The following is an 18,523-nucleotide window of genomic DNA, read 5'->3' as shown; positions in this document are numbered from 1 at the left end:
GCAAAAGAGAAATAAGAGGATCCTAGTGTGTGCAATGCCTGTTTATAGTTTCTCATACTAATGCAAGAGATGTGTGTGTGTGTGTGTGTACACATGGTCTGGGAAAACATCTTTCTATTTGAAGAAGTAATGACATTTGAATGGTAGGATATTATTCTGTTACACTTTTCTGTGTGACTTCTATGAGCTTGTGAACTATAATAGTTTATATAGGTGCATATGTGCACAGATCTGTTACCTCTCAGCAGGCAGTCCAGGCACTTTAGTTTGATATTTACAAGGAAAAGCATATGGGATAGCAAAACTGTATAGGGGAGTCTTTAAAGATAAGCTGGAGAAAGTCAGGCTTTTAGTCAGAACATTTTTTTTTGTGGAGAGAAAAAGCATAGGAAGCTGAACATTGTCTCGTATTGGTGCAGACACCCATGCAAAAACTTGAGATTTGACTGCTTTGCTGACGTTCGGAGAGAAGTGCTTGGCTGTGAGTTTTTTGTAGCAAGCTTTGAAGCTTTAAAGTTAATGAAAAGCCCCATGCTAAAAGAAGACTTTTATACTCAAAGAATGCGTATGCTTATCCTGCTGGGAATTATAATGCTTTATCTTCTGCAAAATAATTTATCCTGTGGCAACTCCTTAAATAGTATTCTGTTCCACATGATTCAAAGCAGACAAAATGGATGGAAGTAAGTGGCTGTTCCAACATTTTTACCCCCAGTAGGTAGAGTAGCAATTCCTAGGATTTGTACTTGTTCTTTTGATATGACTGTTCTCTTATTTAAGTTCACATGAAAGCACTTCGAACAGGATTAGGGTAGATGACCTTTGCCATAGAAGCTGAGACACCAAGGAGGTGTCAAATACTGGGGGTTGGTGCATATTGAAGTGGGATTCAGTATGACCCTGTTCTGTAAAGGGTCAAGCAATGTGGGGAGGTACCTTTAACAGTAAGATATGCTCTAGCTTACAGCTGAGAAGGAAATGAATAGCAGATCCATTTTGATGGAGAAATTCTTAGGTAGGATATGGTTACTGGGGATGTTGAACTTGAGGACACCACCACGTGACTGTAATAGCAACAGCCAACCTGCAGTGTCCAGGGACACGCACTGCAGTTTTCCATTGAGCTCCGTGTCTGGATGTGGGGCATGAAAAGGTAAGAAAATCTTCTGACTTTGCAAATCAGAGGAATGGAAATGGGTATCCAGAAGGAAATTTGCTCTCATACCACGTAGAGAAAATGTGTGGTCACAGCTGCCAGATTTCAGTTGGGTAACCAGCCTGGCCTATGTTTGTGGTCAGTTTGATGCAACAGAGTTCAGCCAAACTGTGTGTAATGATTGGAGAACCAAAGATCACTGATTGGAAGAATATCAACTTAAATGAGTAATTCTGTTTTTCATAACTGCATTGAAACGTGTTCAGATAGAAACGAGAAGAGGCTCTGGCTCAGGCTCACAGGGAAGGATGCCACCTCCTGAGTCACTATTGCTGCTTCCTGTCTCATCTGGAGCCTTTTTTTGCAATACTGGCCTGGACTCCAGGTAACTCATGGCATGTGACAAGCTCACAGCTTGAACTGGTGGGACTACAGACAGAAGGATTAAACAGCCTTTTAGAGAGAGGAGTGTTGCCAGTACAAAAATAACATGCTGGAGGAAGCAATGGTGATGTAAAAACAAAACCACGCTTCAGGTAATGTTATAAGAGGCTTGACAAGAGGCAAATTTTCTTCACAAACTTAAGGAAGAGTTTCCTTCTTGTGAGCATGAAATAATGAATCCATTCAGTATCAGAAGGGACTAGAGTATACTCAAATGTGAGAAAGAAAGGAATTGGAAGTTACCGTGATCCTTGGATTATTATTATCAAAAGAATGAAGAAAAATAGCACAGTGACTTCAGGAAGACATTTTAAAATTAACAGTTGAAAAGGAATTTTGAAGGACTATAATTGAACAGAGTACATGTTCATATAGCGACTTCTGTTTTTCAAGCTAAAAATTTACTCATTTCTTCATTTGTATTTTCTTTGCTCAGAATTATAGGTCTAAAAGTAATTAGAATGAGTTACTTAACAACTGCTGGCATGAGTGTAGAGCCAACAACATGTGTTTTTTAAATATGCTCTGGTCAAATAATATATAAAAAAAAAATCTCTGTTCAGACTCTGATTCTCCATCAGAATTGATTTGTATAATCTCAGGTTTCCCTAGTAAATATTTGAGTTGATTCCTTTTCTCCCTCAGAAGGAAATGACCTCTTTTCTTTTGGAAAGAACGATGAGTTTAATAGGACTCTTGGATAGTGTGCTTATGAACACATGCTGTTAATTTTTAATCCTTGCTTTAGTTTGTAGAGTATCTTCCTGTCTATCCCCAGTACCAGATTTTAGGATCCCTGTGCAACATCTTTTTTTTTTTTTCAATGGCAGCACTGTATATTTCATTGCCAAGTGCTCAAAGCAGTGATTGATGCTATTTGTTAAAGTACTTAGAGTCTGGCTTAGCTCATTTTCTCTATGGAACACATAATGATAGGACTGAGAACAGAAAAATGTATCAAGTTGATGTCTATTTTCTGCCATATCAGGACAATATTTTATTTAATATTTGCCAGTGCTTTGTCCAATTTCTTTGAGTTTCCTAACAACTTTTGTGCCTTCAGTAAGATATTTTGCAGCTGTAAGAAAATGTCCTGATATAGTATGTGTACATTTGGTTTCCACCTTCTTGGTTGCTCCTAACAGGATTCACCCACCGTGGTGCTGTATACTCTGGGAGTGGCTGCTGGCCATTGAGACTGCATGCATGCATTTTAGAGATCTAAATGTGGAAGCTAAGGTAGATGGAAGTTTGGGACATCAGCCTTGGCTCATTCTTACTGTGATCTGCTATACTCCTTCTTCCATGTTTTCCAGGTCTTAGTTGTGCTGAGATCTGTTTTAGCACATATATCTAATACATGAATCTTGGAGTGGTCACAGCCATGGGGAGTTACATTCACCTCCTTATATCATTCGACACAAAAAGTTTTTCATACATCAGAGGAAGCTGTAAACGTCCTCTGGTGGGTCTGGAAACAGTAGAAATAGAAGAATTAAAGGCTCATGTGCTTCAAAGGATGAGCTCTTACAAAAGGCTTTGGAAGAAACTGTCCCTCTCAGCAGGTCATTCTGCACCCATACTGGGGGGGCAATGGAGCTCTCTGAGATTGCCTGGACTAGGTAGGGTGATTTGATTTCCCTCCTCCTCCCTGTACCTCTCCTCACAGTCATGCTCTGTTCTTTCCTAGTGGTGGCGATCTATGACTACACCAAGGACAAAGAAGATGAGCTCTCATTTCAGGAAGGTGCCATCATTTACGTCATCAAGAAAAATGATGATGGCTGGTACGAGGGGGTCATGAATGGAGTGACGGGGCTCTTCCCAGGGAACTATGTGGAGTCGATCATGCATTACTCAGAGTGAAGACTAGAGGACAGAACACTGCATCTCCTGCTGCAGGAGCTGTCAGGGCTTCCCACATCTCCACCAGCCGCTGGGGCCCTATCCAGTATAACTGAATGAAGGATAATTGTAACAACCACTCTTTGGGTTTGGTTTGGTTTTTTTTTTTCCTTTTTTCCCCCTCATTATAAAACAATAGTGATTTGAGTTCTTTGAACAAATGGCTCTTCCAGTGGGCCAGCAGAGGCTATCCTGAGCCATCTGACTTTGAATTAAGCTGACCCATTCAGATGTAACAAACTTGTTGAGTAGCTGATACTTCACTCGAATTCTGACTTCTTCTGACAGGCCTTGGGATCTGTCTCAGGAATCCTGTGTGCCCCCATGGTACTACCACTGGCAGCAATGCCTGGCACTGGGGATGTCCTGGATGCTTGTGGTGAAGGTTACTGGCCAGTGGACATCCCTCCTGTTTCTACACTACACTCCTGTGCAGCTGGAAGAACAGTCGTGTGCTAGCAAACACTGGGATTTCTGCACAGAGACGTTTCTGTAACTGACTTCCAGATAGCTGGATAAATCTTTAGCATAAAGACTTCTGCAGCTGCTCGGCACACGTAGGCTGACGCGGGGCACACAGAGCCGGCTTTCATTCACTCACCTTTCAGTTCAGACAATTAAGATGGCTGCAGCCCAGAGGACCCCCCACCCCCGTTTCCTCATCTTTTGAATGCCACATATTTGTTTTGTGTTCTGCACTGATGTAAATGTGCTCCTCTCCACAGCGAGCTCCTTGCCATGGTTGCTGCCAGTTCAAACAGAACTCACAGATGCCGTTGAGGGTGAAGGTGAAACAAAGTTTACAGGTCCTCCTGGGGTCTGAGAATAACCTCTAGGGGGTGTGGTCCAAGGTTCAAATCTACTCATGCCTGCTTGCACTAGAGAAACTTGCCCCCAACTTTAGTCTTATGCACAATATAATCTTAAAAATCCAATCAGGTATTGTAAGTTGGCTATTTTGTACTTGATGACTAGATTTGCATATGTACTGTGAGAGCCCTGTGCAGAGGCAGGACAAACGGCAATTGTCGTCTTCATGTCTGTTGCCAAAATCTCTTCAGTGGAAGTAAAAAGGGCTGTTGTGTGTACTGGTTTCCCATGGAAATCCAAGCAGTAACTAGCAGTAGTTCTAGCTCTTCCCCTAGTCCTCTCCATTGTTTATTATAATAGATATTTTGAGATGTACTGGTGGCTTGGGGTGGAGTAATACCAATTTGAAGGCTCTGTAGCCCCTTGTGATAATACTTGGCTTTTTAATCTAGTCTCAGTTAAAAATTCTGCTCTGTGATTGTACACAGCAGGTCACTGTAAGTGATGGCTGTACTATCTGCCTAAGGGAAGGTCTAAGTGTTACCTTTGGGTAAATATCATGCATTAACTGATTAAATTTCCTGTTGAGTCTTGTTAGCCTGCAGATTGAGCTGATCCTGTATTATGAGAGCCTCCTGGGCCAGGGCATCTTCCTGGGCGACTTTTGACTGTCACCTGGCCGAGTTCCAGCTGGTACCAACAGTAGCTTCTCCAAGGTGAGACAATGCTGCACCTGTCTTGGAGAGGCCTGTATGTAAAGCAGAGCAGTGCTCAAGAGAGCACCACCAGGGCTGGGTTTGTGATGGTATTGGCAACAGGCAGGTAATCCCAGTCCCTTGCTTGGTAATTGGTGCAATACCAGGATGGAGGTGCAGGTTTGGTGCACACCTGGGCAGGAAGGTATCATAGCTGCTCAAGGGAGAAGAATGAGAAAAAAGACAGGTTGAGGTGTGTTTGCAGGACATGGAGGAACGTGATCACCTGCTGTGAGCTTGCACAAGGTGACAGCATGCAAGAAGCTAGTTTGGTTGAAGTCTGCAGGAGGGACAACTTTGAAGAAAGTGGTGTGCAGATAGAGGTTACTTTCTCCCCTGCTCAATGCACATGTAGCCTAAGCACTGTGGTCTTCTTTCTGGAAGCTAACAACATTATTGTTTGGGTGTGTTTGCCAGAACAGATACCCTTATGCCTTTTTCCTTGTGAAAACTTGTCTTTCAGCAAGACTGGGAGAAGCAGCCGTGTTCAGTTCCCTCAGCCCATCATTTCTCTTGCAGCAAGCCCAGAACCACTGGTTGTGTAGTCACTGGAATGACTGTTTCTAGTGTCTACACTTTTGGCACAGGGAGGCACTGGGAGGTGCTTGCAGCCAGACTAATTGAACAGCAGCATTAACAAGCCTTTGGTGCTTACAGGGTGGCTGTGTTTTCCAGGTCTGTCAGAGCTTTCCTGGCTTCTCTTGCCTTGGGTATGTTTATGGCAAGGACTCATGCTCAAATGCATCGTTAGGGCAGCTCAGTGAGTTACTAAGTAAGAGCTGAGCCCCTGTGCCCGTGCACCCACACTCCAGCTGGCAGGTCATGGATTAGTGAAACATGTCTTTAACCCAGTCTGTGTAAGAGTGAGCGCTTGAACTCTTCTGGCAGGTGGGTGGGGATAGCGTGTGATACACACCCATATCCTTAATCCTCATTCAGCTGGTTTTTCATCTTGCAAGTTTTCTGTGTTGTGAGAGCAGAGCAGTGTGAGCTGAGCACTTGCCAGAGCCCAGCACAGAAGATGAGGCTGCAGAACTGTGAAAGTGGAATGTGTGACATTCCTTGAAGAACTGGTTTTGGTCTGATGGGCCAGGGGTTAGTTTGGTCCCTGCTGATAGCATGTGGAATTGTTTATCCTGCAAGAACTACTGTGGATGGAATTTCTGGTTCACCAACTGCTGATTTTATGCTTTCTTATGCAGTACTAATGTAAAGAAATTTGTTGAGTTTTATGCATATTTTTATTTTGTACAGATTTTAATTCTGTGGCTTCTTTGGGGATGATGTGATATAATGGTCATAGACCAGGCCAAGGTAAACAGGCTTTGTATATTAATGTTACATAGATTGCATGCTAGTAAAGTCTGTGAGGGTTGTGTTTCCAGTTTTGTCCCCTGTACTTCTCCTTGTCCAAAATCTCCTCTCCCCCACCCCTTTTTAATTTACAGGTTTAACTTAAAAGGGGCTGGCAATTGGGGTTGGGGTGGGGGAGAAACACCTCAGTATTTTAAATAGGTGCACAGCATCTCTTCACTGCTGTGTTCTGCTGCCACACCTGAAGGTGTTCAGCATGACAGGCTGTTGAAGCAGGATTGTGTAGGCATGAGAGGTGGGGGAAAGAGATGCTACAGCATAGCCCAAAGAGTGCTGTATGGCCAAAATGAATATGTTTCTCCCTTTGTGAGAACTGCCTTAGCCCAGCCAGCTGTTTTCATTGTGCACAGAAATTGTTCAGCATTCTCTAGGGGTGTATTTTGCCTTGGTTTACTGTATTAGAGGTTTCTTCCTTCCTCTTGGCCCCAGGGACAAAGCTGTTAATTACAGCTGCCTCTCCATCATGTGCCTGCATGAGGGGAAGTCTGACTGAGTCTGTCCACACCTAGTGCTGAAGCAGGTTAATTTTGGTGCCTTCTTTCCAGCCTAAGAGAGATGGCTGAGGTTGCACGTCTCACCCAATTTTTCCCCCTCATCTTGCTTTTTTTTTTTTTCTCTCTCACTGGTTAGAGCAGAGGGCTGAGAGGCGCAGGAGAGGCAAGCAGCCAATTTTATGCTTGAACATCCGGAGAGCATGTCCATGCACACTGGCTCAAGTAGGCACCAGAGAGCTGAAGCAATGCCTAAACACTTGCTGGTCTCACTGGTGAGACACAGGCAGATACTGCTGCACTGAAGAGCTACTGCTCTCACTAGAGGACAAGAGGTGTGGCATGGCCCCAAGGTAGATGACAGTTTGGTGTGTGTTACCAGGAGGCTGATCATGTTCCTGGAATTCAGCTTGTCCTTGCAGTTAGTTGAGTTACTTGTTCCTGAAAGTGGCTGGAGATTGCTGCTGATGTGACCTACAGGTCCTGTGGTCTGTGGCTGGGGTGGCTTACCCATGGGTGCCAGAAAGGCTTACACCCTGCTAGTTCTTGCTAGAGCAATTTGTTCTCCTTTCACAGCTGCTGGGCATTTTCTTTCTTTGCTGCTGAAGGTTTTTGGTGACAGCCAAAGTTGACATTGGCAGTGATTGATTCAGCTTCTGAGAAGAGCTACTTTTATCCGGGGTGTTTCAGTTGATCATGAGAAGAAAGCCACACAGCAGCAGGACTGATGAACCTTTTCTGGCAGAGGGTGGGCTGCCTGCCTGCTGCTTGTTGCCTAGAGGTGGAGGAAGGTTGTGCACCAACATTTTTGTGCTTCTGTGGTGTCTCCCACCTGTGCTTGATGGTGACTTAGGAAGAGCTCAGCACTAGCCACTTCTACCACGTCTTAGCAAATGCTGCTGGAAATGAGCTTGCTTTTTTATTAGTTATGTCTGTGGGCTCCAGGCATAAAGCAAAACTCATGTTTTCCTTTCTGATAAGGATAGAACTTTATGTGAGTTAGTAAACTGGGAGCATTTACAGGGCTTCTCCTCCTTGGAGTTGAGACAGGACATTTTGTAAAACAGGCGGTGTCTGTATTCTCTGCAGGCCAACTTTTTGGAAGCTGCTAGAGGATGCTGGTGAAGAGACCATGGTGCTGTGGCTTTACTAGGAGCAGTACTTGTATTCAGAGTATAGAGAGTCACTGAAAAAGCACTGCAGCATTTTAGGCAGCATTACAAACACCATGTAGAGACTTCAGTACCCACGTTGGTAAGTGTGGCAGTGGAAAACCTTACAGCACTGTTGCATTCACTAAGGCAAGTATTTACAACACTAATCTCAAGAGAAGATAGTGGTGGAAACTGAGCATTAGGTACATGATGGGCTACAGCTTATAGGGTGCCACTTAAAAGAATCTACTGTGCTTACAGGTCTATTCACCTTCCCCATCTTTTGGCATCTCCCAGTATTTAGTGCTGCAACATTATTACACAGAGGTCAGAACAGTACCAGAATGGAACAATGTGTGGTTTGGGTTTTTTTCGCCCCCTATAGCTGAAGTCAGTGTGTAGTAACAATCCCAGTGATCTACTTCTGATTTTAAAACTCCAAGAATAGTGGGACCCCCACCTCATGTCCTTGGGGAGGTTGCTGAAAGCTTGGTGCAGCCAAGGTTTGACAACTGCTATAAGAAAGAGTAATTCACAGACCACGTTGTTCTGCTGCTTTCATCCAAAAAAATCCCCACCCATGTGTTTTGTTCAATCTCCTACCCATGCAGGAAGAGTTTGTTTCTTTGGTACTCTAAATATACTAATTTTATTAGCACCTGCGCTTATAAGCAAGATGTGTTAGGAAACAGTGAAGGCAGCAGCAGCCTGATGTCCAGAGGTCAGTCTACAGCCAGCAACCTGCTGAACAGATATGGTGACCCTGCTGAAATGTGTGCAGTACATTTGTTCCAGATTCTCGTAACACCTCAGAAGAATCCTACCACTACTGACTGATAGGAAGAGCTGCGTACAAATTCATTTCCATTACAGCGCCTTGGTAAAGTGCTGATATGTCTGAGATTTTTTGGTAAAGAACAAGTGCTTTTCACATTTGAAAAAAATGTCTTTTGCAACTTGCATGGACAAACAGTTTCTATGAATTCTCTGGAGATGTCAGTGTCTCACATGGATTTTGTCCATGCACTTTTTTTGAAAGCAGATACCCCCTTTGGTTTGCAGTCAGAGGAGTATCACGCTGTGCTTTTGCTTTTGGTACTGCTGATGCAGTGGATGAGTGCAGAGCCCACTGTAAATGACCAAGCCCATAGGACTCTGGGGAGCTGTATGCCACCAGTAACATTTTATTGTGTGTGCCATTTGAACCACCTTCCAGTGAGTGCAAAACCCAATTTTTAAATTTTTTTAATTGTACTTGGAATTAACTGTTGCTGTGTACTAAACCCTCTTGTTACGAGCCCTAAATAAAAGGAACAAAGCACACCCCATGTGTTCTGTGAGCGTGCCACAGCTGTGTCACATTCCTTGTCTTTGTCTACAGACTTTTCAACACACTAGGGACAGGGATAGTGGCTTATTTGTGCAGGAGGATCCCCGAGGATCTCTGAGCACTGCACTTCCCACAGGAAAACTATGATCCTTGGCATAGAGCCTGCTGCCTTCAGCAGCTCCTCTCTCCACCTCTGTATGACTGCTCCTTTTCTGGTAGTTGCTAACATAACATCTCACATCTCTGCTGCTCTCAGGGCCAGCCTGGGAGCAAATAATGGGGGAGGGACACAGAGCCACATTCCCTACGGTGGCCCCAGAGAGGGTTCACAGCAACACTTACCAGCCAGCAGCTGTTCCCGTGTGAGCAGAGCTGGACAGGACTCTGCGAGCCTGAGGAAGGAGGCAGATGGAAAAGGTAAGCCTTCACACAGGGTCCTCTTTAGACCTGTAATTGGTGTGCACCATGTTACTGGTACAGCCAGCTCTGACCCCCTGAAAAGAACTGTGCAAAGGAATAAAAAGTGATTTTATTTAGAGTGAGCATATCAGTAGTAACCTGTAGGCCATCAGATACCTGAACCCCTACAGAAGGGAACCACTGACGGATGACCTGAGAATATGGAGGGTTTTGAAATGAAAAAGGAAAATTGCAAGACAGAGGATTAAAACAGGTTATTAAATTTAACTACATCTTTATTGAATTGTGCATATTCCATTGTATAATGATCTATATTGGGTATTCTATAATGTAGTATTTCTTTTGTCCTCTCTCATGCTTAAAAAAGTATATTTATACATATATTTATATATATTTATAATATGGCAAAGCTCCCCCCAACCTGAAACTATCAGTCTAAAAGAGCTTTGATTTTTCTTTTTGGAAAGGGAAGAAGAGGGGAGGCAATCCCATTAAAAGATAAAATGTGCAATTTTCTTTTTAAAGCAGTAAACATGAATGTATTTACAGCACTCAGCACAAGTTTGCTGCACAGACAAATCATCATTGCAGTGACACTTTTTCTTACACTTGCGTCTCCAGTATTATACAGAATATTCCCAGTGGCTGGTAACAATTACAGTAAGCCATAAAACAAACTGCTGCTCCAGTTAAGTCCTGGTCCACTGCAGTCCACTAGGAGGCCTAAAATTTCCGGTTACAACTTGTGACAAAGCATTTAGTTTTCCTTTTAGAAGTATAAGCTGCACCAAATCAGCAGCAGGGCACTGTGGCACAGGTTGGATTGCTAAACTGTCCTTTGCCCCCACCCCTTGCAGGTGTGTACCCAGTTTCCAGTGTTGGTTAAAGGCAATGGATGCACAACATCTAACAGTGGCACCCTGTTCTCTTGCCAGACACATGCAGCAGATCAGCAGCACATCAGCTCCTGGCAACTTGGCCTCTCGAGGCTGGTGCAAGCACATCTGCGTACCTGGAATTTAGCTCTGAATGCATCTTTGGCATCTTGGGAAAGCTGGGAGGAAATTATTTTCCACTGTAGGGAACAGCTGATTCAGTTCCAAAGTCTCCTAAAAGACAAGTTGCCTAAAAGACAAGTTGCCTTTAAGCATTTAAATATGGAGGGGGTAGGGTCCAAAATGTGTCACTCAAATTCCTTCTCACTCCTTTATCTCCCTAAGTCCCTGCCGTGGGGGATTGTGCATCCAGCGCTAGTTCGTGTTCCTCCTGGTCTTCCAACTTCTCTAACTCCTGTCAGCAAAGATACACACATCTGCTGAACAGAGCTCCTTGAGTCCTTGCCCCCCCGACTGCCTTGCAGAACCAAATAATCATTAACCCAAGTCACCATTTTCCCCGTGTTAGTGGCAGTTCCTGTAACTTACACTGTGTGGGATGCACACGCATTGTCATCTCATTTGCAGTTTAGTGTCTTAAACTTTTCAAAACTACACCAATCCTGTGACTCAGTGGATCACAGTGTTAGTGAGTGCTGCCCCCTACAACAGACCCCAGGTTTGGTTAGTCTTGTGGGCACTTTTTAATTGAAGGAAGGAAAGAATTCAGAAAGGAAAATTGCTGAATTTAAGACAAACTTATAATTCCAAAATAAACCTTACCCCCAGCATGTTACAAAAACATCCAAAAGAAAATTATCCCTTGTAGTGTTAAATCTCTCTGGTTTGGAGTCTGCCCCGATTGTGCAAGGGAATGCAAAACTAAACACCAGGAGCCACAAATGGGCTCCAGAGAATTAAGACTCACCTCCAAATGAGGAGTACACTGTTTGAGTACATAATCTACACCTTATCAATGCAAAAAGGGAACCAACCAAACTCATATGTTCTGGCTGTATCCTCACTACCTTCTGCCAGGAGTTTATACTGCTTTCCTGGAGTGCAACTGATTTTAACATGACATTAGTTGAAGTAACAATCATAGTAAGACTCACTTATCATCTTATTTTGAATAAGAGACAAATTTACCTGCAGTGGTACCACTGAAGCAAAACAATTTGGTTCTATGCCTTATTCCATAAAAAGCAGAAAATTTCTCTTTTGCCCTTCTGCTGTTGAAATGGCACTTTTGGTTCCTTAAACTGTGGAAAAAAGGATTTTAAATCAGAGGAAAACTGGCCACACGTTATCTCTGAGCTTGTTTGATTTATCCAGTTCCCTAAGGGCACAGAAAGAAGGAATTAGAAAACCTTTAAATTTGTAAGCCCAGAACAGTAAATGTGAAAATGCACTTGTTGAAAAAACTGCTTCCTCTCCCATCAGACCTGAAACCAAAGTGATCCAGGGTAGCTTCACTTTGTTTCCCTGATGTGTCAGTCAGTCACTGTTGCCCTGCAGGCAATTGCAGAGTAAGTTCAGGAGAGGAGCTCTTTGGCTTTGAGGTCACACACCAAGTCAGAGCAGTCAGTGGAGGTTTGCCACAGGAAGAAAGCACTGTGTGGGGTGAAGCAGGAACCTCCTCTCCCAGCCACAGGTTTTAAAATACTAATCAGAATCCCCAGCATAGCCACCTCCAACATGTTACCATGGTTTGTTCAGAACCTGTGTTTGTTTTTAAAAATAATTTCTCCTCTAAGATTAGTGCTGATCGAAGAGCCTAGTTTTCCCTTGCAAAGCAGCTTCCCAACATCTGAGTTATGACAGAAGTGTCTGAGAAGGCCAGCTCCCTGCTTTCTACACCTGTGCTGCAGTCATGGAGAAACCTGGCTGAACAGGAGCGACCCTGCTGCTCAGAGGTGGATGCTCCTGCTGCATGAGAGAGAAAATGAAGACCTAATCTGGAACAGATTACAAAAGCAGCTGTATGCCCTCAGCTGCCCCTGCAGCAGTGGGGTTTCCCTGACACCCACCTTAAGTGTCACAGGCCATGTACTTCCTCCTGTAACACAACTGGGGTTTTAAGTAGCCTTACACTCTTTAGTATTTTGAGATCAAAGCACCAGCTCTCTTTGTGTCTGAAGTATGAAAATTTAGCTTTCACACGCTCATTTTAATAGTGCTGGAAGGCTTACTGCCCATGTTTGTAGCAGGAAGCATCTTCCTGTGTGTCTGCAATCCAGCCCCTTAATTTTCTGATTTAAATAAATAGGTGCAATTACGAGACCAGTGCACACAGGGGAAAATAACTTCCTTGCAAATAAGGCATAACTATTTACTTTCATGAAAGCAGTAAATAAACACACCGGAAAACTAAATTACAGTGGGGGGGGCAGTGTGTCTCCTAAACTGAAAAGACAACCAGGTTGTCTGAACCACATTGTAGCCAAATTTCAGTGTTTAGCTGAGAGAAGGGAAGCTGCAGCCAGTCACTGTATTTCTGGATCACCACTGACTTAGGAAGTAAACTGTAACAAGAAGGAATACGGGTGCCACCTTTGCTAACATTCATTCTTTTTGTGGCAAACTAAAGAGTTAAACGTCTGTCTTCCAGCAAGCTGTTTGCAGCCTGCAGTAGTAAGCATGGATTCATTGCCTAGGGAAAGATACTGGGAAAATGAACATGGGCACAGGAAAATGAGAACAAGGCTCAAATGACTCTGAAGAAATTGCACTCAAAACATTGCTGTGCTGAGTTCAAAGCACAGAGGTACCCGCACTGAATGAACGAATGTAAGAGTGCTGGAACTGACACACACCAGTGGAGCTGTCCTGGGAAAAGAAAAGCACATGGGGCAAGCAGAATCCCCTGCCTGCTCTCACCTGGGAGCACCTGCTGCATCAGCCTGGATGCATCCTGCCAGGGAGCAGAACGTGCCCACTTACCCGTCATGGTAACAGCTGAGGAGTTGTGACTGTGCCTTTTGCTCCACTGGTGTGTCTGAGCCCCAGGAGCTGCATACAGTACAAAGCAGCAAGAGGACCAATGTTGAAAATTACAGCACCCATGAATTGCAGTATAGCTTAACAGCCTTCCTGTGAAGTTACTCACCAGCTACACTGAGCATGCTTAAAATCAACAATGCAAATGCTTTTAAGGACACTTTGTAAGCACAAAAATAGTAGAAACAAAACTTGGTGAACAATTTGAAAGATACAAAAAAGTGCCTTTCCATAGCAGTGCTTTAAAAATGCACACAATGGTATATACTCTTATTGCTCAAAAAAACTAGTCTGAAATATTAAAACAATTTCCAGAGGTGCTGAAATAGATTTTTAAAAAATCATATGAAACAGGTCAGCAGAGACAGCACCACTAATTTTTCTCTTTTCATGATGCATCTATTTAAAACTATATCGTTATAGATGTGTCATTTACCCCCTCTAATTAGCAAAACTTTTTTTCCTATTCATAAAATATTGACAAATACATTTATTTTATTATTTGGATTTTTAAAAAAAACTTTATAAAAAAAAGGAATGGGGGACACTGTCACAATATTTCTTAAATCTATCATCCTCAATTACTCTAATGAGAGTTTAGTTTATATAGTTTCTACACATGTGAGGATACTGTCAGGTCAAGCCGCTGCCTTTGTTTCATTCTTTGGGGAAAGGAAAGCGTTTAAAGTTTGCTTTTGGATAAAAGGTAAGCAAACAGTGAAATGATTTGCCCTATGAGCCTATTGACAGTATCCCCGTGGTGATGAGGGAAGCTGGGGTAGGTACAGTCCAAGTATTTCAGTTGTTTTACAAACAGGCTGCATACCACCACCCTGTAATGAACATGCATGATATACAAGACCACTTACACTACCTACACTACTTTATCACAGAGTCTGAGTACGTGGGTAAGACTGTACAATCAAGCTGCTGAAGTACAAGAAAAAGGACTGTAGTACTTGATCTGGTGATTGACTGTAAAGAGATGACTCACAAAAAACCAAAGCAAATCAATAGTATTTTCTACTGATTTAGGCCCTTAAATTAAATTATTAGCAAATGTTATTGCCTCTTAAGGTTGTTTTTTTTCCAGTCTTCTTCCTTCACTGCTAGAAGTGCAACTTTGTAATTAACAGGTTAATGCATTGGTCACAGTCTCTGGCGGGTCAAAGAAAATAGAATTTCTACTACTCTTGGCCTGAAATTGCCACTCCCTTCTTTCTTTCTAGAAGGGAAAGTTTCCTGACAATTTTTTATGAATTATAAACAATACTTTCTTTACATATTTCCAGACACTTGTTTTTGTAAAGATAGTACATCTTCTCAGGCACAGAGCAAGTGAGACTGTATGCTGTGTATGCTTGTGTGAGAACAGAACCCTTTCTACAGAAACCTACCTGTTCATTCAAGGAAAGAACTACTCGGATAAGTGATCGATCGGCGTGGGTCAGCCTTGTGGGTTGGCAGGATTTTCGACTGCAGGAGTCCTGGCAGCTTTCAGAAGGGGTTAACACAAATATATTCATCTTGAGCCATGGAAACAAATGATCGAGCCTACCATCAGTTAGAATGCATACTGTTTTGGAATAACATATATTTATCCTACTTAACTGCATGGACAAATAACTTTGAAAGAATTTGTAGCAGTGTATATTTTTAAACTATTTGGGAGGAGGGGGAGGCTCTCTATAGTATAAATATATTTCACTCCAGCCCACTATATATAAAATCTACTTTTTTCCTCAGAACATACTCACTTTCAGTAGTATTATGACCAGAATGTTTTGGTATGTTGAATCTGTACTTTTCAATCAATGGACCATGTACAGTTACTAGCAGAACACCTCTGGCTCTGCACCACAAACTGCTGAGAAGTTCATGGGTTTGGTTTTTTTTCTTCCTTTCTTTAAAGTGCCCCCTACATCTCCATCTTTGTGGTAAGATTTGACCAGTTAAGAGTCCGATTCCAGGTAATATACTGACTGAAACAATAAATACGGTTCTACAAAAACATTCTGGTTATCTTCTATAATTGCGACGAAATATATCACAATATATTATATACCTACACTTATAATACATGCACAAACATGTCTCACGTGGACAGACACTACAAAAAAATTATCTCCCTCCCCCGCCCCTAAACGCAGAAAAGGAACGAAAATGGGGTTTTGGTCCAATCCATAAGAAGGGTAAAAGAAATTGAAAGGATGAAGCCGATACCTCTCTACTCACTTTTTCCAATAAAATATCAACACCCCCAACCCCCCAACTTTTTTAGCCTAGCCATGAGAGGGGAATGTCTTTACATTTAGCCTTAGCTGCAGTTTGAGATCACCTCTTTTAATGGGGCTATCATCCACATCCCCACATTCTCTCCAAGTGCGCAAGATCACAGGCTGGCTGATCACAGAGCAGCCCACGAGTCATGGAGAGCAGCGGCCCCTCAGGACTGACTACCAGTCCCGTGACAGCTTGGTGTTCTGATCCCTTTTGGGAGGTGCTGGGGGCGGCCCCCTCCGTAACGTTGCATAGCCAGATATATGACTGCCCCCAAAGCTGCTCGTCTTCTGCTGGTCAGCCAGCAGCTCCGGCGGGGGCGGAGGCAGGGCCATGTCGTCCATGGTGGCGGTGGGCTCTGCCCTCGACATCCGCGCGGAGGAGAGGGAGCCGTGCCGGGTGATGGATTTCCGCTGCAGCGTCCGGTTGAGGTCTGCCAGGAATCCTGGCTGAACGCTAAGGCTGGACTTGGGTGAAGTGGGCACTTGAGGGCCAGCTGGCCCCGGGGGCTCTGCGACCTCTGCCTGCGTCAGTCGGGTGCTGTCGTTCCGCTTGGGGCGTGTGGGTGGTGGGGCTTTTTTCACAGATGGTTTTGACCACGCCTGAGGCTGGGGATTTACAACAGCGACTTTTGGGGAGGTGCTGCCCGAAAACACAGATGGGATTTCTACTGGTGGGGGAGGAAGATCTATTTCAGGTGGTGGTGGTGGGAAGTCTGAATCAGATGGTGGTGAAGGGAATTCAACCACAGGTTCCTTTCCAGATATACTCGGAGCAGAAGCCTTGGCTGGGATCCCACCTTGTGGAAGGACAATGGGCAGGCTCACCCCAGAAAGGTTGAGCTTTCCTGGCTTTGGGGGGGCCGGAGGAGGTGATGACTCCTTGGAAGGAGACCCTGACGGCTCTGGTGGGTGTGCAAATTTGCTGACAAGGCGGTCCACTGAAGGCCTCTTGGACTCATGGTACTCAGTGGAGCTTGTGGACTTGATGCTGGAGTTGCGCTGAGGTGTCGGAGGCGGTTTCTTCCCTCCAGGGCTTGATGTCTTGCCGGCCTTTTTGACTGGAGACCCTGATTTGTCAGGGGGGGGAGAACCTGCAGAGGAAGCTGGGGAAGGAGGTGGAGGAGGAAACACTAAACTGCTCTCTGGTGGAGGAGGAGGGAAATCTGGTGAGGGAGCGGCAGCAGGAGCAGGCTGCCATTTGGGCTTTGCCTTCACTGCTGGAGGGGACTGTGGAGCCACACTCAGTGGAAGGGGTTTCAGAGGCTGGGGCTCAGTAGCAGGTGGGGTGGGAGGAGGTGGGAACTGGCTAACTATCTGCTTCACCACTGATGGCACTGGGGACTGAGGGGATGGAGGAGGCTTCACAGAGAAACTCTGCTGCTTTGGGAACGCTGCAGGGGGAGTGGGGCCAGGAGGGACTGGAGGCAGAGGAGGCACCTGGGGAGAAGTGACACTTGGTTGTTTCTTTATTGCAAGGGGCAAGGGAGCTGTCACAGGGGGGGTGACATGTGTGACCCCTGGTGAGGCTGCCTTCCCGCTGGGCTGAGGGGGCAGAGCTGCCATGACAGGCTTTGGGGGTGCCTGGGGAGGTGGGGGGGCAGGCACAGGTGGAGGTGGTGGTGGCAACGAGGAGGCAACAGTGGCCTGGCTTATATTTGGCTGAACCTGATGGATCTTGGGGGGCGGCGGTGGCGGTGTGAACTGCGGCACTGAGGGGGCACAAGGTGCTGGCTTCAGCTGCGCCATGGCCGAGCCCGGCGTGGGGGGCGGCGGCGGAGGCGGGGGGGGTGGCATGACCCCGTTGGGGGGCACCAGGATCTGAGGCTTTGCCGAGGGCGGGGGGGGCGGGGGGCCCTGCTGTGCAGCGGGAGCTTTGGCAAAAGGCCCGCCGTGCTGGGCAGCGTTCTGCAGCCGGGTGATGGTGCTGTACTTGACAAACATGGTGGCGGGGGAGCCCCCAGACGAGGCAGCCTGGCTGGGCAGGGGCGGGGGTGGCGGGGGAGGCGGTGGAGGGGGAGGAGGGGGCGGGGGAGGGGGGGGGGGGCAGTGGAGGGGATGGTTGGGATGCTGTGTAGGGGGTCACCACCTTCGTCTGTGGGGACACAGGAGCTGTGACAGACACGAAGGGCCGACCTACAGGCTCCATTCGGGCCTATGGGGAAGGGATTTTTAGTGAAAGTGGAAAGGGAGAAAGAGAAGAGAGAGGGAGGAAGGGAGGGAGGGAGAGAGGGAAGGAGACAAAGAGGTTACAAAGTCAAGGTCTAAATGTGCCTGTCATTAAAAATTAAGTGGCAGATTACAGCATGCAAGAAGTATTAGCAAAACAATGGAGCAAGAGACAATTCCATACACTGACAAGCCAGGACCATGCAATCTGATAGGGCAGGTCAGGGGGGAGCCGGCAAGAATAGGTGGAGCCAGGTCTATTCCAAGCTATGCCAGGGAGAAAATATGCCAGCCTTGTTACTTCTGTGGGGCAGGCAATGGTACCCACTGGCCTCCTTTGGGCAAGTATAATGACCCAAAC

General features: G+C 45.2%; 2 protein-coding genes across 17 annotated transcripts in view; one reads left to right on the top strand and one right to left on the bottom strand.

Moving 5' to 3' along the window:
• Positions 1 to 9,417, top strand: part of ABI2 (abl interactor 2) — a 69,807-nt gene extending 60,390 nt beyond the window's left edge. For all 16 annotated transcript variants that reach the window (XM_027636775.1, XM_027636771.1, XM_027636766.1 and 13 more), the window contains one exon: positions 3,291 to 9,417. In XM_027636775.1, the coding sequence (XP_027492576.1) occupies positions 3,291 to 3,466 (176 nt within the window). In that variant the 3' untranslated portion in view covers positions 3,467 to 9,417. The remainder of the gene's footprint in view (positions 1 to 3,290) is intronic.
• Positions 9,418 to 10,083: 666 nt separating this feature from the next.
• The window catches only part of RAPH1 (Ras association (RalGDS/AF-6) and pleckstrin homology domains 1), an 86,264-nt gene continuing 77,824 nt past the window's right edge, over positions 10,084 to 18,523 (bottom strand). The window contains 2 exon segments of the mRNA XM_027636757.1: positions 10,084 to 18,039; positions 18,041 to 18,148. Coding sequence (XP_027492558.1) covers positions 16,171 to 18,039; positions 18,041 to 18,148 — 1,977 coding nt within the window. The 3' untranslated portion in view covers positions 10,084 to 16,170.

The sequence above is a fragment of the Corapipo altera genome, unplaced genomic scaffold, assembly GCF_003945725.1.
Source record: "Corapipo altera isolate COAL_440 unplaced genomic scaffold, ASM394572v1 45, whole genome shotgun sequence".
Classification (NCBI taxonomy): domain Eukaryota; kingdom Metazoa; phylum Chordata; class Aves; order Passeriformes; family Pipridae; genus Corapipo; species Corapipo altera.
Note: the sequence above shows the minus strand (reverse complement) of the source record. Positions and strands in the feature narration are given on the sequence as shown.